The sequence below is a fragment of the Varanus komodoensis genome, unplaced genomic scaffold (assembly GCF_004798865.1).
Source record: "Varanus komodoensis strain SLA01 unplaced genomic scaffold, ASM479886v1 scaffold11, whole genome shotgun sequence".
NCBI lineage: Eukaryota > Metazoa > Chordata > Lepidosauria > Squamata > Varanidae > Varanus > Varanus komodoensis.
This window is the reverse complement of record NW_025335317.1, coordinates 4,003,760-4,025,718: the sequence shown is the minus strand read 5'-3', so window position 1 is coordinate 4,025,718 and position 21,959 is coordinate 4,003,760. Positions and strand designations below refer to the sequence as shown.

Sequence of the window (21,959 nt, the reverse complement as noted above, 5' to 3'; positions counted from 1 at the left end):
ATCAAAATTGTTTCACTGGTAATGAGGAACTTTAGGGTGTTTCCTGAGATATCACAGAGCACCAGCACCCTCGTTTCTCCAAGCAGTTCAGATTCGTTTGCTTAGCCATAGGCCAAGGCAAAAGCGCCCAAGAACAGTAACAACCAGATTCAGCACAGAGCTTGCTGCTGCTATTACAGATGCTGCTAAGCGTAACCAGAGATAAGATGAATGACACTCAAACCTACTGAAGTTAATGCAAAGTGATGTGTTTTAACCAGAACGCAGGAAACAAACATTTCTGCATACAGACAGGGGTTTCCTGTGGTTTTAACAGACCAGTGGCATTTATTTGCACCCTCAGCGTCTCTTGGCTCTGTGACGAGCAGCCCCCAAAGAAAGTTTATTTGGAAACTAGGATGGAAACTTTAGTGTCCTTCTGTTTTAAAAGAGTGTCCTAGAATCGTAAACAGTGCAGTTGGAGGGCTCCATCAGGGCCAGCCCTGCTCAGCAGGGGGACTAGCTTCCCCGCTGTTTAGTTGACTCAGCTGCGTGGTGCTGAAAATTGGACAGTGATGGATTCCCAGCCTTCCGCACATTGACGACACATGCTTCCTGTGGGGTTTAGAGGAGTCCCTATCGGATTAAAAGTGGCCCAGGCTCCCATCCCCCTCCATTGCAACCAGCAGCAGGACGAAGGGCAAAACTCTGCAGAGGTGACAAGCAGAGCTGCCCTGATAGGATCTGGCTTGGCCCCAGTGGCACTGGGGCAAGAAACAGGTCTAGCATTCGTGCAGCGTCCCAGTGCATGCCCGCATTGTAAAAGTCAATGGCTGCCCTTCGTGCCGATAGGCATTCATGCCCGAAGGACAATACCTTTTGTGGAGGGGGCAAAGCCGCTCCTGGCAGCTGTGAGGACCATGAGAAACACCCTGCTCTGCAGTGGGTGATTACTTGCTTGAGTGTAAGTAAGCCTGTGGCCCCCATTTGGATTGGGGGGATTTAAGCTCTTTCCCCATGTTTTGGTCTTGAAATTCCACCCTGCCAATGAAGGATAAGGCATCTCCACTAGAATCCAGCCTCCTCTGCCACCTTGCCATGGGCCTGATCTAAATCTGGGCTACACACATGTGAGTAGCTCAAGCAAGGAAGCCAATCACACTCAGCAAGTTTGGCCCCCAGGGGAATCACGCAGAGCTGATAGGTGCATAGCTGACTCTCTGCTCTGTGCCCAGACCTGCTTCCCTTTGAGGATCCTTCCAATATGCAAATGACTCTTCCAGCCATCGGAGGCCTTGATGCTGCCTTGCACCAATGGCAGAGGCTGGTGGGAATTCTACCTGGCTTGTACTTGGTGGAGTGTGCCTCCTTTGCACACCTAAGTGTGGACTGGCACAGGGTTGCTCTCCAAAAACCCCCCACGTTCCCGAATACTGAACTGTTGTTTAATATCCAGAGCATTGTTGTATCAAACCATCTTGCTCTAGAAAGCACCTCCAGGTGGGCGCTCCACTGCTGTATGCTTGGCAGGATAGTTCTGAACCACGACACTTCTCCAACCCTCATTTCTGGTGCTTCTGAACTGAGAGGGTACTTTGTAGGCCCTTGTGGTATTTGGGACAGAGAAACAAAGGCAAAAATAAAATTTGGTAGTGTGTATTTCTGAGCATTTGTCTGGAATATTGAACATTTTGTACAGAAGAATATTCTGTACACATTTCATGCTACAAACTATCTGGATGCATTAGAAGGAATCAAATGGAAGTAATCTATCAACTTCCCTGGTTAAGTTTCTGCAGTCATAATTTAAAAACAATTCAATCTCGCAAGTTTCTGTGAGAAGCTCAGTACATATATCTCTTCTGTCCTTTCTAGCCAGCTTTGTTGTCTGCTGCATGCAAAAGCAGTCCTTCAGAAAGAGCAAGCCAATGTTCTTTCTGAGCTTTGTTTCATAACTTCCCCCAAGAGAGTATTAGTGGAAATAAATGCAAGGAAAAATTAGAATGCAGTTAGGCAAATTCTTTCTCAAAATATTATGCAATGCAATAATCCATGAAAGTGCAGATGGTACTTATACATTGTCCCCAAACAGCTTCAAATACCTACATCAGTCTTTTGGGTGAATGCAAAAGGAGGGAGGGAGGGAGGGAAGGAGAGAGGGATGCACTCTTGATGTCAGCAGATATGATGCAGACCTCAGAAAGTGGTGCAAGGAGAGGAAAGGGGCATTTCTAAAAGAAACGAGAGCTTGCATACAAATGCACTGTGTTGTCCGAGAGACTTAATGTTGCCATCAATATTGTCTGTGCCATAATAACCAACAGAATTTTGGTGTAATTACCCTGTCGAGGGCAGAAAGCTGTAAATGATGGGTGAAGTGAAAGCACAGCAGTTTTAGAATGGCTGAAAAATAGTATTTTCCCTAGTTTGCAATACAAAAAGAAAGGATGGCTTGTAAAAAAGAGACAAACTGGTTATTTAATTATTTATTCAACTTATATTCTGATATACTAGTACGAAGACTCTCTAAGTGCATTACAATATTAATTGCCGTTTATACATTCTCTCTAAAGCATCCAAGGTGGCATGCAACATAAAACCAAAAAAAGTAAATCATAAACATATAACCTACTGGTACTGTTTAAATAGCATTGGTTCCATTTTGCAGTTGAGGAAATTGAGGCACAGGGATAAATGACTAATGCTAGATTAGAAAGTAAATTCATTGCCAGAATAATTAAGCAGAAATCACAGCTAAGCAGACTTTGAAAATGTACAGAATATTTTGATCTCACTGGAATAAAGCCTTCATCTTCTCCTGCACTTAAGTTGGAAACCAAAATTTTTGCAGCAAAGGCATCTTTACATAGATTAAGCATTCCTAGAGTAGTAAAGAAAGTGGCAAAAGAACTTGCAGAACTGCTGTCTTTTATCTTTGAAAAATCATGGAGGATAAAGTGTCAAAGGACTGGAGGAAGACTAATTTTGTCCCTATGGGAAAAAATGCTGGGAACTACAGAAGAGTTAGTCCAACATCAGTTCCTGGGAAAACTCTGGAGCAGGTTATAAAGCAGTCAGTGTGCGAACGCCTTGGAAACAATGCGGTAATTACCAGAGGTCAACCTGGATTCCTCAAGAGCAAATCCTGCCAAACTCATCTGATTCCGTGGTTTGATTGGGCAACCTCCCTGGTAGACTGTGGGAATGCTGTGGACATCATCCATCTGGGCTTCAGCAAAGCTTTGATGAAGTGCCCCATGGTAGCCTGAGGAGCAAACAAGCCAAAAATGGGCTACAAACAGGTGGATCCACTCTTGGTGCAGAACTGGGCCTAAATTGTGCTTCTCAAGTGGGGGAGAGGTAAATGAGTGGGAACTGCAGAGTTCAGTCCAGGGCCCAGTACTCTTCCAGCGTTGTCTTTGGGTCTGCCGTGCCTTGTCTCTCCCTGACTCTGCCTTTGGTTCTGGGCCTGCCCTGCCTTTTTCCGAACCTGCTCCTGCATTTTTCGAGTACCTCCATTTGTTTCCAGCATCCTCAGTTGTGCCACTCCAGCTGTAGGCTCATGCTGCCTCCGCCCTGTATCTGATGGCACTTCTCTTCAGCACTTCAGCGGCAAATCTACTTCTGCTGCAGGAAAACTATACATGCAACTATACTGAACGAACATGCAAACTCTCAACCCACACACACAAATCCACAACTTGTTACCTTCAAGCAGCAATCCTTCACAAGATAGGACCTATCGGGGGTGCGGGGGGAGCTGGCTGCACAAATCAGCCCACCGTTTCGTTATAACGTGTGCATGTTTGTATGTATGTGGATTCAAAGATAATTTGTGGCATGCACTCATCTGGTTGACCCGGAAAGCTGTTTCAGTATTCAGGGCATGTGTAAAGTGCTTTTCCCTGACCAAACTTCGAGTTACCACTCCTTAACAAAAGAATGTAGCCTGTATCATGGACAAGAAGCCACAGGTAGGACAGAATACAGAGAAACAGAATGGTTTCCCATAGGCAAGAATGTCTGACAAGGATGTATTTTGTCTCCTTGTCTGTGCAATCAACATGCAGAGCATGTTATAAGGAAAGCTGGATTAGAATCAGAGGAAGGAGTGAACATCAGTGGAAGAAACAAGAATAGTTTAAGATTTGCAGATGCTGTTATCTTACTTGCAGAAAGCAGTCACGGATTGGAATGACTCTTGACGAAAGTAAAAGAAAGCACAAAAGCAGGATTGCAGCTGAATATTAAGACAGGAAAAGCTACATCCATGGAAAAACTGCAGACATTTACTGCTAATAATGAAGAAATCAGAGGGGTGAAAGATTTCACATATTGTTGCTCAGTCGTCACTTCAAAGGAAGGCTGCAGCCAAGGAATTCGGAGAAGACTGCAGCAATGAAGGAATTAGGAAAGATCACTGGGTGAAAGGATGCTTTAGTGGAGACCAAGGTCAAGGTCATCCAAACTATCATATTTCCCATTGGCATGCATAGGTGTGAAAGCCGGATTTTACGATCCTGCCGCCATTTTGTCAAATTGATTAGACTTTCTAATCAGTATTTGTAATATCGGTCTTTCTATTGCTCTGGCATTTTCTCATATGTCAACTGCCCTGGGAGGTTTGATTGAAAGGCAGCTTAAAAATAGTTATGCTAAGTCTTAACTTGGGTGTTTCGGAGGATTTTCACTGAGACAAGCCTCTGAAAATTTGTAACTATGTTGGCCAATGTGAAGGGACTGTTGGACAGAAGGTCCCGCTGTGGCATCCAAGATCATGAGTGGTGAAAAGGACTTCATCTGGAGACTGTTGCTGGCCAGGAGAGAGGAAGCTAAATGTAGAATAAAAGCATTTCCACTCACTTCATACATTACTAAGAAATTCCAATTTTGTATGTAGGTATGTGGTTAGCTCACTGGTCTGCACTGGTTTGGTTGGGGCCGTGTTTTGGGCACTGAGAGCAAATACAAAGTATTCAAATCACAAACACAGATGCTTAGCCCAAAGTAACCCCAGCTCCAAAAATTAATTCTCCCAAGGAATTCCACACAATTTAAAGACACCTCTGCCTCCAGCTTTGTGAAATATGAAAGGTATACTTATTAGATGTTTACTGAATGTTGCTGTGCTTAATGGTGGGAAGAGCAACGGTAACACTGTTGTCAATGGTACAGCCTTCCCAATTTCCAGTAGAGTTCCACTTGCCCAGAGTCCCTTAGTTCCCCCTTCCAGATCAGGCTGAGCTTTTCCTACGCAACAAGTAGCTTACCTTGTTCAGATGTCTCTACACTTCAAACTACTTGCTCTCTCCAACCTTTTAATGTCTTCTTGTATCCCTCCAAACTTGCTACTCTGAAAAGAATCCTAAGGAACCAAAAGAAGATGGTAGTAATGCCATTAATGGGGCCCACCATAGGTTGGGGGATGACCCACCTGTATCTCGTGACCTACTCATTGAAGATCAACCTCTTAGGCCACCTGAATGAGCCGTTTGCAAAGGTAGGACCGAAGCCCAGCTCGTCAAAGTAGGAATCATGCAGACCACCTTGCTCAGCTGCCGTTCTGATTAACATCTGGAGCATGGTCTTCCTGCTTGCTTCCCGTGCATCCTCTTCTTGGTCCTTGTGACTAGAGCTTCATGAGTAATATGAGATGCTGCTGGTGGTCTTCGTCAGAACAGTGCTTTGAAGCATTGGTCAGGCTTTGCAGCTAACCTTTGTACGCCCTTGCCTTCCTCCCTGCAATTTGTCCTGTCCATTGGCTAAAACCTCTCTGAAGAGCATAGTCCTGGCTTAAGCAAATCTGCTCGCAGCGACTGCCAGTTGAAACTGAAAAATCACACAGACTTACACCTTTCTGTGCAGCAAAAGGTTTGCTCGCAAGTTGTAATGAGCTGGTACATTTTTTAATAAGAACCATTACTATTGGAAGATTAGCTTCCTGAGAAGCAACGTTTTCTAAGTGTCATCTTTGTTCTTCCAGGATTGTTAAGAAACTGCCTGCCTAGCAAAGCTCTAACTCCAAGCATTGGAACAGTGGTGTGTGCTCCCACACACATCAGTACTAAAGCAAGCGAGAGACGACAGAAGAACCACCAGGAAATGAATAGGAGAATTTTGTATTTTTGTATCTATCAGGGGTGAACAAATTTCCCTAGTTTAGTTCTGCTGTGCGTCTGATTTAACATAGATCATATCTAAAATTAATTCCAGAACCGGCATGTGTGTAATTTGGCACAGCTTTGTTTTTATAGCTCTTTCCCTGTACCTGCCTGATAAACAGACTCGGTCCTTGATCACATTCGCTATGATCGACTGAGCATAAAAAGTGAGTTAAGGTTGAATTCTATGCAAGTTTAGAGGGGAAAAGGTTCTGTGGCTCGCAACATGCTGACAGGGGAACACGGAGTCATGAGTGGGGGTGCTTCTGTCCAGACATGCCCAGGATTGTACCCAGTGCTTCTGTACGTCAGCAAAAAATTGGGGCTTGAGGAGGGAAGGAATTGCCAGGAAGCACAATTGACAGGAAATGCACTTAGAAGGAAACTCTGCAAGTTCAGTGGCCACTACAAAGTCTAGCATCAAAATGAAGGAGCTCCAAGAAACAAGATCAGGTACATTGAAACACAAAATCCAGAGAGGACTGGAAGGAATTTCATAAAGGAATTTATGGAAAGGAATTTTAAAAAGACCTCTTTCTTCTATGTCTATCAAACCACATACTAAGTTCCCTTGAGCTGTTTGTATGGTTTTCCCACTATAAGGTGCTTTGGAGCCATCTGCTGAAAGGAGGGATAAACATGCTATAAGTAAATGAGACTCATTTTCCCTCCTACTCTGCATATCTTTTATCCGTTCCCATAACGTACGTCATGCACTGAGTCCCTGGGCATCATCCTGTTCGGTGCTTCGGATTGCCCACCAACTTTCAAGCCTACCTGTATCGCCCAAAGGACTGGAAATGGCTTGCAGGCGATGCAAGTTGGCTTTTCAAAGTTTCAGCATCAAATGCGGCACAATGCATGTTTCTGCTCTTGCATGGAATCGTGAGAAAACTGCTCAGATTCAGATGTTGTGCTATTTCAGAAGGTCAAGTCGCAAAACATGAAGAGCATTTCCTTCTGTTTATCGTGGGTGTGATGAAGCGCTTTCAGCTTGAGGGCGGGATGCAATCCTGCAGAAAGTTTCAGGGGCTGGATTCCAGGGTAGGTGGGGCCGAAGGCGAAGGGAGGGACTGACATTTCAAAAATATATTGGCTTCTTTTTGCTTAAGGCTCTTGTTGCTATGAACTAAGACCTTGTCAGCGCAGTATCCATGGCGGTTCTGCAGCTCCACTCGGGTATGTTGGCTTAGGATGCTGCAGGCATTCTGCTCCCCCAGTGCCCCATTTCCCTGCCCCACACACCAGGTAAACTGGTGCTGATGGGACTCTACATCCAAAACATCCTCTGGGTCTGGGACTCCCGCCTGGCAGGGTGGTGCTTAGGCCTCTCCCAGCAGCCCCTTAGCCAGCCTTTGGGCCACTCTGCAAACGGACCTAAATCAGTGGTGTACGTACAACATACAGCTGCATAATCCAACACCCTTGTTCACGCAGCCTACATATTTTTGTGATAGGGAATTACATCTGCTCTGAGTTACTGAAAAAGCGCAAGAAATCCGACAATTTACCTCCCACACCAGATTTCTCTCTACCTTTTTCTGTTAACCAAGTGCACTAAACAAGATCACTTTTTTATGACTAAGAATGCTTTTTATTTATACTCAAAATGTTCCAGAGGCAATGGCAGGTCAGGACTGGGCAGATCCATGTTTCATTCCAAGGTGGAAAGTAAATGCCCGTATTATTCTGGCGGAATAATGAATATTCATAATAGAAAAACAAATGTGTGATCTTAGGTAACCAAAGGATGTGCAGCAGAAAAAAGCAAACTACCCAGTTAGAGTTGCTCATGCTTCAGCTGAATTAAGGAGCGGGGTTTTTAGAACCTTGCTAGTTTTGGGGTTCAGTAAGAAGCCTGGATTAATAGCGACAGAGTTGCATGCTTTGTATCTTGTTTATAATGTTTGACCTGAGAACTCAGGTGAACCCTCAGCGCAAAGCTCTTCTTTGCATGGTAAAAACAGTTTGCCCTCCGATGGCAGGTGGGATGGAACAGTAGCAGATATAAAATGGCATGAACGTTTCCCTCCAAGGTAATACTGCCATGGTTATTTTTGTAGCAGTGAGTATTTTTGCCTGATGGACACTTATTCAGTGGCCAACATAAAATGGAGAGGAAATACCTTCCAGGTCCATTGAAAGAGAGGCCATTCCCTCAATTTTTGCTGGAACCATCGGAAATGCAGCAGCACAGGCTGAGACAAGGTCTGGAAGGAGTCGAGGTTGAGTGACAGTCCTTTGTGCACAGAACCCAAGCAAGTTTGGGGGCACAGATGAGGGAGACACTGCTGAAAAGCCAGGAAGAAGAACAAGCAAGCTGTCGCTGTGGCAGAGTTACGGAAGTACTTTATGGTATTTTTGCATACAAGTAGCTCTGTCGCAACAGAATCGAGACAGTGCACTTCACTGGATTGCATCCACCAAGATAACTCACTTTGCTGCTAGAATAAATTAATATCGTCTCAGCAACGAGGTGAGAAAGGGGAAGATACAGGGAACACTGTGGCCTTTTGCTGGAAAGAGATTTCCAACGTGTCGCTTTCCAACATCGGAGCTTTTCAGGGACATGGTATTGTCTTTCTTAGCTTTAGGGAAAAGAGAATATTTTGTGATTTCAGTGGCTTCCACCCCATTCCCCAATTTCAACTCAGAGCAGAGTCATAGTTGGCAACCGAAAAGAAAGGGGCAAAAGGAGTACAGGTGGAGGTTTGTGCCAGAAACTGTTGCTGCCCCCACATGGCTGCAGGATTAGCAAAAAGCTCCACAGGCTGGGACAGCAAGACGGAGGGGGACAGGAGCCCCAGGGAGGGAGGCGTGAGGGGCAGAGATGCTGCAGTGGGCAATGGCCCCAAGATGCAGTGGGCAGAGATGAACGTAGGGCAGAACCAGACATGGCAGCATCTCCACTCACAAAGCCAATGTTGCAAGTGAAGCAGAAGCCTTGCACCCAATCCAGCATAACTGTACTTGAACACCCGACGTAGCCCAAGAAGCCCCGAGATAGGGAAGGGTTGACCTGCATTGGTGGAGGCATCTTCTCACACCGCAGCGGGGATTCCAGCTCCTCTCAGGGGAGGGGAGGAAAGATAGCACAACCGAGACCTGTTTTCTGCCACATTGCCCTGTGACGCCATGCAGAGGAGGAGGGCTGGAGCTTGGCAGGCCTGGCCTGCTTCAGAGCCGGCCCTCCCTCCCCCAACTCAGGGCAGTCTGTGCCACTTGGCTCCTTCGTGCATTGCTGGTTGCGCGTCCCCAGGCCTGGTGCTCAGAGGAGGGACTGGCCCTGAAAAGGGAGGCTTCTGAGCGAGAATGGCAAGTAGCCACTCTTGCCTGTGCAAAGGGAAACGGAGGGGGTGAACCAGCCCCTCAATTAGCCCCACTCTGGGGGGGGGCGGAGGGGTGGCAGCTTTTATGTAAAGTGGAGCTTAAGAACAAACCCCGCCTTTGTGTTCGTAATGGTTGTGTAAGGCACGGCATCTAACAGCTGTGCGGGGGCTTATCCCTGTTCTTTCATGAAAGTGTAGGGCTCATTTAAAATGTCTGAACGATCATTTTCTTAGCCTGGGCGCACCGAGTGCGACTTGGATGGCAGAAATGCATTTGGGAATGTTGGCTACCGTACCCTGCTGAATGTTGCATGGTACAACAATGCCTTGCGATAGCTTAAAATATTTGGGGCTGCAGTTGTCATTAACTGAGGATTAGTCCAAGAACCCCCCCCCAACACCACCCCAATTCATAAAGACTAAATCCTGCAAGAGTTGGCTGCTTTCGTGACCTATCTGTGGTGCACGAGCATTTACCTAACCCAGGAAATGTAATACCATCAAAGGAGCAAATTCCGTGACAGCCGAATACATCCAGTAGCCTTGTGGATCAACGCATCTCCTTTCTGCAGGAATGATAATCTGTTCTGTTTTCTCCAGCTGGGGAGGGAGCCGGTGCGAGGGGGGCAAAAGGAGCTTATATAGCAATATCCGGAGAGGAAAGGAATTTTAAGCCTTGGTACTGCACAGATCTGAAGAGCCTGTACCCAGCCTGTCGTTCTGTCCCTGCAGTTTGGTCCCCGCTTGGATGGCATTCGGCATTTTCTAGGAAATAGAAATGGTGATGGGTTAGACATGTTAGAGTTTTTTCTTCCCCCAGTCACTGTTACTGTTTTTCTTCTGGTCAGACTTTCCCACCCACACGTTGATGCCATCTCAATCTATTTTTGATGCATATCAGCTGCGGGACCTGTGATTTTTCAGTCCCTCGGAGCATCATTTCATGCAGGGTCTCCTGAGAGGAGGGTGATGCCCGGGACAGAGGCCAGCCTTGGCTAGACTCTGGGGGAAGCCCTTTTGTGAAAATTTGCTCTTCTGAGAACCTGAAGCACTCTTGCGATGATTCCCAGCAAGATTTTGGTTTATCACAACCCCAGTGGGGGCACACGGACCGAGACGTATAAAACTACTCATCGCCGTAAGAAGTCTCATGGAGAGTTATTCAAAAATGGATACAGAGTAAAACCTGGCCATAATGCCTCTGAAAAGGAAGAGCAGCATACTTTTCGCCAAACCTTGTCCTCCTGCTACAGGGTGGGCTCCTACTGGGGTAAGGAGTATTTAAGGGACTTCCTGCTTCCTTGCTCTGTATCATTTCCTCTGTGGTTGGATGGGAGGTCTTGCAAACTGCGGTCTTTCTGTTTTTGAGAGCTGCCTGTGCAGTGCTGAGGAGCTTCCATGTATAGAGCTACGAAAGTTTCTTTAAAGCTGGTTTTTGGTTTGCTTCTCTAGAAAGTTTGTATGTTTTTATTTGTAAAATAAGGTTTTATGGGGTGATTGTTTTAATGGCAGAAGGACAAAAGTTCGAAGATTCCTATCTTGCATGCATGTACTTCAGGTTTATGTGCTGGCATAAGTTAAATTCAGCATCCTTCTTGTTGCTTTCTCACTTCATTATTTTGGGTAACTTTTAAAAAACTTAAATATGGTAAGGTTTGCCATTGCAAAATGTTTTCATGCCTTTTCTTTGCTTCTGTTATCTTTCCCCCTCAGTATAGTTGGTTCATTAAGATTTTGTGGTTGCGGTATGTTTAAAACCTTCTTCTGTACTTTGTCTTCGTGCTACATTAGGTTTCAGTTCCTTGATGAATACTGTCAAGGAATAATAATGTCATTCATATAAATTTCTTTTTGGTGCTTCTTAACAAAAACATTTCTGACCACTCCATTTGGAATATTCCTTTCCAAATCGATTAATGAATGAATCAACCTGATCTATATCAAACAATATTTCAATTTATTCAGATCACCATATACTTTGTTCGTACCCTTCTCTTGCTTGTTGCTTCTGAAAGCCTGTTTTGGCATCCCTTCCTTCCAAGCAATTTTAGTTGTGTTGTTTAAACATGCACACACTTGATAGCAATATCATTGAAAAGGGGATATTAAACTTTTTTCTTTCCCTTCTAGAAACTTCTCATTTAAAACAAGAATTATTTCTAAAAATGGTTGTTAAATATCAGTTGTCACTTACTTGTTTGAATTTATTTAATTTTCTAATAGTCCTTTCTTTCAGGGTTCTCCTAATCAGTGGAACATGTAAACTGATTTCCCCAAGAAGGGTGGAATATAAGCACAATATTGCTGCAAATAATAATTGTTCAGTCGCAAAGTCGTGTCCGACCCATCGCGGCCCCATGGACCACATTCCTCCAGGCGCTCCTGTGCTCCACCATCCCCAGAGTCCACCCAAGCCCACACCCACCGCCCCAGTGGCCCCATCCAGCCACCGCAACCTCTGCCGTCCCCTTCTCCTTTTGCCGTCAATCGTTCCCAGCATCAGGGCCTTCTCCAGGGAGTCCTTCCTTCTCATTAGGTGGCCGAAGTATTTGAGTTCCATCTTCAGTATCTGCAGACAATTATATAGCAGTTTAATTCCAAAGCATGTCCTTTAACTGAGAATGGCCGATCTCTGATCAGTAACTACTCGGGGGAAGTCATAGGCATGCTTCTTCAAGACCAAGTCCCGCTGGATACGTTGAGCATTGAGCGTGGTCATAGGGCTGCCTTCAGAAAGTCAGGCATCTCCAGGTAGTTCTAGAGAGCCGTGGTCACCTTACATTGGCAGGACCAGGATAGCTAGACCAATGGTCTGGCACCTGTGTTGACATGGAAAAGTGAATGCACATCTTGGCCTGGTGTCCTGCAGCGGCTCTTTGGCTCACCAAACCTCTTCCCTCTGCCACCCCTTCATCCTTTTCTCCTCCACTCGCTTCTTTTCATTGCTGCTGCTGCTCCCTCTTTCCTGCTTTCCTTCATCCCACACTGAGAGCTTCCAGGTAGACACCTCTCATCACCAGCCATCAAGAGACTGCACAGATACTCCAATTTGTCTGGCTTCACGGATCTTTTGCAGAAAGGGAGACAATAGCAGTCCATGCCTGAAGTAGATTTCTGTATCTGGTCTGACACCTCTGTGTGTCTCAGCAGCATTTCTTCTGTGCATGACCAGGAAGTCCAGAACATGACATGCTTCACGTTTTCTCCCTTTTCCTACCAAGGTGCACATGGAATCATAGAATAGTAGAATTGGAAGGGGCCATGAAGGCCATCAGGTGCAACCCCCTGCTGTTGCAGGACACCACGTCACAGCATCCCACTCAGTTTCTATTACACTGAAAACCTGTTATACTTCATGATCTTGCCAACCTTTGGATGCCTGAGAGTCAAGGCACATGTCAAGGAGATAGCTAGCAACCATGCCTTTTTTGATTTAAAAAAAAAAGAATAGGGAACTGGATCCAGGTTAGGAAACTAATTTGGAGTCAGAGAACTTTAATCCTGGCCCCTCTTGTGATCTGGATTAGATCTCCATGCCGGCAATTTCCATAGCCCCAATATGAACCCTTTAAGAAATGGATCATATTCCAGCAGTGTAAACTCTACTTTAATCTGGATCAGGAATGCAGCTGGGTCAAGAGTCAACCCCCCTGCCCCTCATGCCAGAGGCTCCACATGGATCAGTCTCCTACACTTACTTTTGAGTAAAAAGGAAAAGAAAAACATGCTGCTTCTAGTTATGCCTTTAACATAAAGCTGGGCAAAAGCTCCCTTTTTTGTTGAGTGACGTTGGTTCTGATTGCATGGAAGCAATATTTTATTTCTCATTCAAAGCAGAGGAGCCTTGTACACTGCATGGTTTCTCCTTTCACTATTCTTTTGTCATCTGAGTCATTTCTAAGTGTTACATTCTGCTCTCCAGGATCCAACTTTTTTCCTTCACAAATTGCATAGTTCTCTCGTGCCTTTTCTTGGTCTTCCACTTGCAGAGGGATTGGAACTGAGAGCCAGTGTGGTGTAGTGATTAAGAGTGCAGAACTGGGACTCAGGTGATCCGGGTTCTAGTCCCAGCTCGGCCATGGCAGTCACAGACTCTCGGCCCAACCTACTTCACAGGGTCCTTGTACAGAACAGCAGGAAGAGAATGTTGTAAGCCTCTTTGAGTTCATAAGAAAAAAAGCAGGATATAAATCTAATGAATAAAGAAATCATTCGCTTGGCTTGAAAGGGAAACTGGTACTGGTTTTGAGTGCACTACTATGCCCTCACCTGGCAGGCAGGAATCTTGTTGCAATTCCCTTCCTTTCCTGAAGGCAGCAGCGGTGTTCCAGTAAAGGCGTAAGGGGTGGGGATCAGCTGAGTGAGGCATGGCAAAGGCAGCCAGTTCCGCATGCTCTCCAAAGAATCTGCAATAGGGTAAAACCCAAAAGAAATTTTCCCAATGCACTTCTCAGCATCCAAAGACACCCTACTCTTGGTCTCATTAGATAGGCTGAAGGACTAATGTGGTGGGATAAAAATCCAATAAATAAACAAGGTACTCTTCTCTGCTTTGGAGATAAATAACTACTTGCTTAAGCAACCAGATTGCTTCCTTATTGATATTCAGTACTAGTTATTAAGCATTGCTCATCTGGAGAGCGCTTTAACATGCCAATGTTGCTCCTCACACACTGATCTGCCGCCAACGAGGGGAGGGAAAGAGTTAACCTGCTTTATTTAAAAATGTGGGACATCCGATGATGAATCTTTCGCCATGTTGTTTCATTGCACCTTCTACATGGAGGCCTTGAGAAACAAGTCTTTAAGGCACAGAGTCACAAAAATCTGTTTTATTTCTAGGAATTTCCCTGTTGTTGTTTTTTTCTCTCTCATATTTTAATCATTCTGTCCAAGGGCTGCTTTGCTTTGAGATTCAGAGCCAAGCTCTTTTGCCTCCTGTTGTGTTGACTAATCCTATCAGAAACTCAATTCTAGTAGAGTGGATTGTACTGAGGCAAGGGGAAAGCATCACAGCTCTCTTCTTCGAAATATGCCAGTGTTCCCATGACCTAAGTTACAAAGCTTGCTTTCCAGAAAATGCCAGAAAAATCCTAGGGACCCTCTTGTTTCTTGAGTATGCGTCATGTTTGACTACACCTCACTGGCTTCGACATCCATCTGCAGAGGTCTTTCTCCACGTCCATGCTAGCCTTCCCTTTCTACCAAAGTGTGGCAATTGTGAGTTGTGCAAGCATGACATTAACGCACATTGCAACAGGGCTCCTCTCGTGCCCCTTGGGCTTTCCCTCAACTTGCACAGCAGCAAATGCAACACTGGTGCATAGGATGGTGAACGGGGGGCAGCTATGGATGGAGGAATCTGCTGGTCTGGGTTTCTCCCAATTTCAGACAGTTTTCCAGTCTGATGTTCATTTGGTTCTGTTTAAAGAAAAGATGTCCACATGAAAATTGCAAAGCATTTTATGTGTATTTCTCCTAATACACACATTTTCGTATGCATGTTTGCCCAGTATGTACATTTTTGCAGGAGAGTTTCCCTAATACACAATACCTTTTACATAATATTCTAACAAATTGATACAGGTTTTATGCATGTTTTCCTGTTATGGACATTTTTGGACTGGAGAACTCCATTGCTAAATTCAGAGAAGTGTAAGTTTCAAAGGATAACAACATTTCAGCTTGCGTAGAAGTGTGAACATTCTCCCGTGTCCCTGGGAACAGCCCCTTCATTTTTATAGGAGTCCATATTTAGATTTCTGTGGATCATTTCAGCTGTTTCTTTTATCACAGTAATATTCACCTTCTCTTCATAAGTCATGTTCACTTACATGGCAGTCATTGGGATTGTATAAACCCACACAATAGCAGTAAACTGCATTTTTAAAAAAATATTAAATAGCCAGTGTGCATGTCCTGAGCACATTCAGTTTTTAATCAAAGTGTGAGGATTTCTTACCAGAATCCTTTCCACCCAGACAATTAAATAATAACATTCATTGTAGTGAAATAAATTATTCCTGAACAAGTTAGATGCATTTTGAAGCATGACTTTAGGTGGGAAAATGGGAATATCTTCCTGGCTTCTAGCTTTGGGATGCAGGATCCTAGTGAGGTGGTTGTCCTTTGATCCAGCTGCCCAAGCCCTTTGATCCAGCTGGGATGGTGCAAGGAAAATCCTCTTGGGGGCTCCAGAGCAGCTTGTGAAGGCGGTCCACTCCTCAGCGTTTCAGAACACGAAGGCCTGCAGTGTGCTTCTCCACAGACGAAGCGGAGAATTCTTGGAATTCGGGCTTGCTGTGTCGCGTCGTTCAGCCCTCGGTGGGTCAGTTCTCAGAAGGCAGCAGATAGATGATGAATCTTCTTTTGCTTCTGTCCATGCCCTCCTTCCTGAATTCTTCCAAAGCTGTTGCATCTCATGCTAGGAGACAAAGATGGCAGCCTCGAACCTGGACATTGAATAGCTTAACAGAAGGAGCGGTGCTTTGGAGCGGCTGGGTGTAGTGCCGGCAGAAAGAGTTTCTTAACCTCAGTGCACTTGTCCTGCAGTGTTAATTTTCCCAGGCTGCTGGGGAGCTGATGTAAGCTATTTGAGTCTGGAGCAAGCCTGTTCCTTCAGCCTTCTCCTTGGTGGGCCCCACTGCCCCCTTTGTAGCAGGCATGTCAATATTTCATGTGTTCCAGAAATTCACTGCTCGTCCTGCGTTTTTTCATTTGCTCTCTCCCCCAAAGCAGAGCAAAGAAGAGCAAAGCACCCTTGTATGTGTTTCTGCACTCACTGACTACCTAGTAATACTTCAGTTTTGCATTCAGGGCCATGTTGATTTCCAAACCACTGCAGTAAATTTCTTCTGCCACAAATTACGATGCATATTAAAATAAGACTGTGTCATTGGGTTATCCAAAAGGCCCATTGAGTGCCTAACTATGTAGTTACCTTTACCAAAGACAAATTCATCCTCCGAAATTTTCTGCTTCCTTTATACATTGTATGTTTATCAAACCCAGTGTACCTTTGCTCCCATGAGAGATTTAAAGCAAGATTGTTTCCTGTCAGCATAAGTCTCCTTTACTAATTTGAGCATTTAATCTTTTACATCATTTCTCCATCCTACGTAGCCATCTATTGAGTTGCTACCCATGCAACCCAACCGCAATGACAACGATAGAAAAAGAAGAAATATGACTTCGTAGAAAATATCACTGTCATTCAAATGCTATTATACCTTCACCTTCACTAAATGAGCCCCAGTTTATTGGTGACCCATAAGAACTTAAAGAGTTCGTTGTGATAATGCAGAGCATTTCAGCAAAAGACGTGACGTCATGCAGAATTATCACCCTAATCATACACACAGACTGTCTGGTTCTGTTTAAATTCAGTTTATCTGATCTCTTTGTTCATAATCACTCATTTTTAAGAAGCTTTGAGAGGGCGTTCTGGAATATATCTCAGAAATAAAGCTCTCCCCTCCATACCTTTTATAATTAAGATAATATACTGAACTGCAGCATTACTTCACTGGAAGGAAAATACATTTCTCTGGCTAAGGTTTGGAGATGTTCAATATGGAACAACATTTCAGAGGTATTTGTTATTCACCATGTTAGTCAATTCTGATTTCACAGATGCCTTTGGAAGTTATATAGAGATAAAAATAATCTAATTCCCTCTTTTCTTGTGAATTACAGGTTTAAGATTTTTACGAGCTCTTAGGCTGATACAGTTCTCAGAAATTTTGCAGTTTCTGAATATCCTTAAAACAAGGTAAGATAATAATGCATGTTTTGGGCATTTTTGGCTTCCTTGCATAGCATCTCATTTCACAGTTTCTTGGGCACTTGAAAGGACGAGATTTAGGCTTCTGTTTGATTATGTTTGAGTTGCAAATAGGAGCAAAGATCTGTTTGATTGTCTTCTGCTGCGTTGCAATCCAAGTAATAACTAGTTAATGACTTGTCCAACACAGCGCTTCTGGAATCGGGCTCAGCTTTGCAAATTGTCCTTTTCCCACTTGATAGAAAATCCAGGGATTTGTGGCACAGTCCTCTGCATGTTTACTCAGAAGGGGCTGACTCTCAGTTAAGTGTGCATAGCATTGTAGTCTTAATAGGGTTTCCTTGATAGGTTAATTAGTTGATGCAGTTTGAAATTGCAAGGCAAGTAGAAGCAAGTGTAGCTGGAAAGCAGCACCCTTCAAAATGTAGCATCACATTTACAAGGATAATTTTGTTCATTCAGTAGACCAATAGCGTAGTAGAAGCCTACAGCCTCAAAGGTTTCCATGATGTGTGTGTTGCATTCATTAAAAAACCAACCAACCAACCAACCTTTGGCACCAAATTCTCTCTAATTAGTTCTGACAAACTTATTTTCCTTTGCATTTTTGAGCAGGCAAATTGCCAATGTTTTAAGCGAAGGACGTACTTTTGTTTCTTCTGTATTTGTGGTCATTGTCATCACTGTGCACTAGGTTGCCAAGTTACAACCTGGCAATTGTTGTTATGCTTTTACATTTCCTGATGAAGAGGAAAATGCGGAAGCCTGCTGTTTCCCCTTCTCCTTTCCCCATCCCATGCCAATTTGATCAAGCAAGACAAGTGGGAGGAGATAATATAGCTAAGTTTACCCTTTCATCAGGAGTTTAAAATTATAACAACAATGTCCAGATTGCAACACAAGGCCAAAAAAAATTCTAAATGATGAGTTAGGCCAGTGATTGTTTATTTGTTTTATAAAACCAGCCTGATTTGATTTATTAGGCAGAAGCATCACTCAGAAGCCTCCAGGGTGTTGTTGGATAAGCAAATAGCGTTGCAATATATTAAGTCAAAGTGAGGAGAAGCTGTGAGAACAGAATGGATGAAGCTTTTGGACACTTGAAGCAAAAGTGTTTCATCCTTGCATTCTCCATGGGCCAGTCATAGCACCCTGATGCTCCAAACACCAGCTCTAATCTGCAACTGGAAGGCACGTTTGCTATAGTGGTTCCTTCAGAGATAAAACCAATGCACAACCAGTTGGCAAGAGCCCTGGTTGGCCTTTGGATATTTGGGGTCCGCCACCCCCACCTGCAGGACTCACTGGCTCACAGTTTCTCATGCAGCTAGGGCCGTGCATATGGAGGGGTCATTTCCTGGAGCTGAAAATGGGCAAGGAACCAGTGACACTACACTAATATCCAGAATTCCTAGGAAAAAATATTGCTTAGTTTGAAGTGAAGACACCTACGTCTGAACAAGCACACAGGACTGTTTTTAGCTACACTTGCTCTACAGGGGCAGACTTTCTCCCCCCATCTGAAGTTTAACTTACTAAACTGGGTCAAGTGAACACATAAATTGATTGTTTCCCCCAGTTTGCTGATATAAATGAGGTTTCAGTCAACCTTCAAGGGCTTAGAATGGGCTCAGTCAGAATTAGGGACTGCACAGATGCTTCGAAGAGCTTAAAGAGCAGGAAAATGTTGGTGATTAATCCATCTATATTTAGAGCTCTGATGAAAAAGACAAAGGCATCTCATACGTGCAAGACAGCCTCCATAGCTCAATGAACCACTGACGTGTTTTCTAAATAGCGACTGATAGGTTGCTGCCCATTCAAGAGCTTTTTCCATGAATCAGAAATACTTCTGCAATGGGGAAGTACATGAATGTCTGAAACATGTGGCAGGTTCACACATTCAGTGTACAGTATTGCTGTATCTTCCCTTTGAATAGGGCTGGGTCACTGATAGCCGCATCCATCGTGCCCTTGCACCATTTTATCTGGCCCCTCATTTCACCAAAGCATGGTGAAAGGGCTCCCATGGTTTTAGGTGGTTACTGATGGTGATGGTCCCTTAGAAACATAGAAAAAGAGCGAGTCAGAAGGGGTCTCCTGGATCATCTAGTCTGACCCCTGGCTCCAGCCAGCTCCGCTCATGACATGCCTCCCCTGTGCATGTCCAGCCTGCCCTCGAATGCCCTCACCAATGGGGCTTCGACCACTTCCCGTGGAAGCCCATTCCACGCCCTCGGGGTGCTAACCATCAGGAACTACTTCCTGGCATCCATCTTGAACCTTGGATCCCTGTGCTTTGCTCCATTGGAATGTGCCCTGCCCTCCACCTCAGGGGAAAAGGGCTCAGGACCCTTATTTGCTGTCCCTTTGGATCTGCATGTCCGGTATATTTGCTGCGTAAGCACAAAGTCCCCAGAACGCGCCATGGTTTTGGGGATGTGGCCACTCCACATGGCCAATGATTGCACCCCTCTGGGCCACAGCCTGGAAGAAACATGGCCAGAGGGAGCAAGTCCGGTTTGGGGCACAGTAGAGCTGAGAGGACGCGTTGTGGTGCCAGCTCTTAGGCACTGGGTAAACCGTTGTCCTTCATCGGCAGGCACATAAAGACCCAGGTGCAGTGGGAGGGGAGGGCGCTGGAACCGGTGCAGATTCTCTCAGATGTCTGAGTTCGTTCCCAGTTGGGGCGCATGGATGCGCAGTCCCTGTGGTGCTGGCCCTGTGGGATGGTGAGCCCACTTGGCCCAATACACTCCCTTAATGCTGAGGAATGGGGCCCACAGTTTGAAGATCAGAGTCAGACCCTGAAAGGGCAGGACCATGTTCAGCTCAAAGGAAACTCTGAGAATCTCTTATTTGTTTCTCTCCCCATCCCACCTTTTTTTAACCAGTAATTCCATCAAGTTGGTGAATTTGTGCTCGATATTTATTAGCACATGGCTGACAGCAGCTGGATTTATACATTTGGTAAGTATACTTTGGAAAAATTTAATCTGGGGTGCAGAGAGATCAGTGGATGGCAATGTCACTTACCTGGCCTGGGATCCTTCGACCTGATGCAACGCACAACACTAGAACGAGGCGTTTTCAAAAGCATCACGCAGCTGCTTAACTGGTCCTGTGGCACCAAGGAGAGCCATGCTTGGGCAAGCACACAGCTCCCACAACCATGTGCAGATCCCCAGTGCACACCTGCAGCATTCCTCCAAATATTTTCAGGTATATTTCTGCTCTGTGCCTTTTCCCTCCCAGGGAGAAAAGCTGTGGGAAGGAGCAAGTGAACAAACAGCCAGAAAGGAAAGAGTTAAGCGGTCCTCAAGTTGAAGACCCCCGCCCCCTCCAACACCACACACACACAGCTACTCTGCATAAAAACAACAGTGCAGGCTCTTTAACTAACCATTAAGTGATTTTGGAATTAGAGGTCTTTTATTCAGTTTGTCAATGGAAATGCATAACCACTGGGGGGCAGTGTTTCCTTATGAAATTCAGGTAAAATTTGTCACTAAAGCCAAGACATGGATACACATTATAACCAGCAATGGATATATTATTAATATTTAAGAGCAGGGTTATTTAAATGTACTTTAATAATTACATATTAAATGAAGTTTTCATTTTCTTCACAGATCAGTGTTAGATATATAGCTATAGATAAGAGGAAGGGGAAAGACAGAGTTAAGGCTGGTCCACAAACTTTTAAGGCACAGCACTTCAACATACCTCATCCTTCTGGAGGTTCATATGATCTGAACTTTGGTTGTTCTTGTGGGATATATGAAGTTTACACAGAAACTTTACCCACAATGTTTACGACTGACTCACGTGGCGGGGTGGGGGGGGGGGAGTGGCACTCAGCGGGGACTGTTTTATTTATTAAACTCGCTCTCAACACTAGCAGTCCCGTAGGACTCTTAGTGGATTTCCACATGCCCCGAGGTCAGCTTTCTCCCCACACCTTCTGCGCAGCCCCAGCAAGCCAGCCGCCACTGCTTTGGCCAGTTAGAGCACTGAAACTGCTCCTGGCCAAGAGGTGCGAGGGGCTGCCACCTGGCTCCAGGCCGGGAATCCTCGGGGCCACTCTGCTCAGAGCAGAGGCATTGCGAGTTGGAGTTCCTTGGAAGATCATGGGCAGGAGTGTCTCTGGACCCCGGTCCATGGACACGGCCAGGAGGGCTAGACCAGAGTGAGGAAGGCACATTGTGGGCCAACCAAAGCATTGGCTCCCATAGCACGCTTTTCTTCTTCTAAAAGGCTTCCAAAGTTGTTATTTTATGGATGGGGGTCTGTTTCCCTTCCTGTGGCTGGTGGTAGTTCTGGAAAACATGGCACCTGAATGGGGAGATGGCCTGGGGAAGGGGGGATGAACCCCCTTCCACTCCTTCCTCTGGGGCTATAGCACCAGTCCAGGGCACAATCGTATTCTCCTCTGTAACTGCTCGATTAAGCGATGGGGAACCTCCCGTGAGAATGGACAATCCAGGGCCCCGGAGCACGTGAAAACATCCAGACTCACTGGTGTTACGTTGTTCCAGTGAAAACAAGGAGGACTCTTCTCACAGCTTTGAAGGCTAGCAAAATATTAGTATGGCCAGGGATCGTGGCCTATGACATCCTTCAAGTCCATAAAAGTCCACCAAATGCCAGTCAATAAACTGCGGGAGTGTTGCCCTCCTTTCCTTGTGCAATTTGTATCACTTCCAT

General features: G+C 45.1%; 1 protein-coding gene across 13 annotated transcripts in view; it reads left to right on the top strand.

The window, feature by feature from the left end:
• Positions 1-21,959, top strand: part of KCNMA1 (potassium calcium-activated channel subfamily M alpha 1) — a 500,168-nt gene that overhangs the window by 283,491 nt on the left and 194,718 nt on the right. For 12 of the 13 annotated variants that reach the window (XM_044420272.1, XM_044420268.1, XM_044420271.1 and 9 more), the window contains exons 6-7: positions 17,165-17,240; positions 20,147-20,222. In XM_044420272.1, coding sequence (XP_044276207.1) covers positions 17,165-17,240; positions 20,147-20,222 — 152 coding nt within the window. Of the gene's footprint in view, positions 1-5,340; positions 5,401-17,164; positions 17,241-20,146; positions 20,223-21,959 lie in introns of those variants that run through there. The other variant, XM_044420265.1, reaches the window with a different exon arrangement.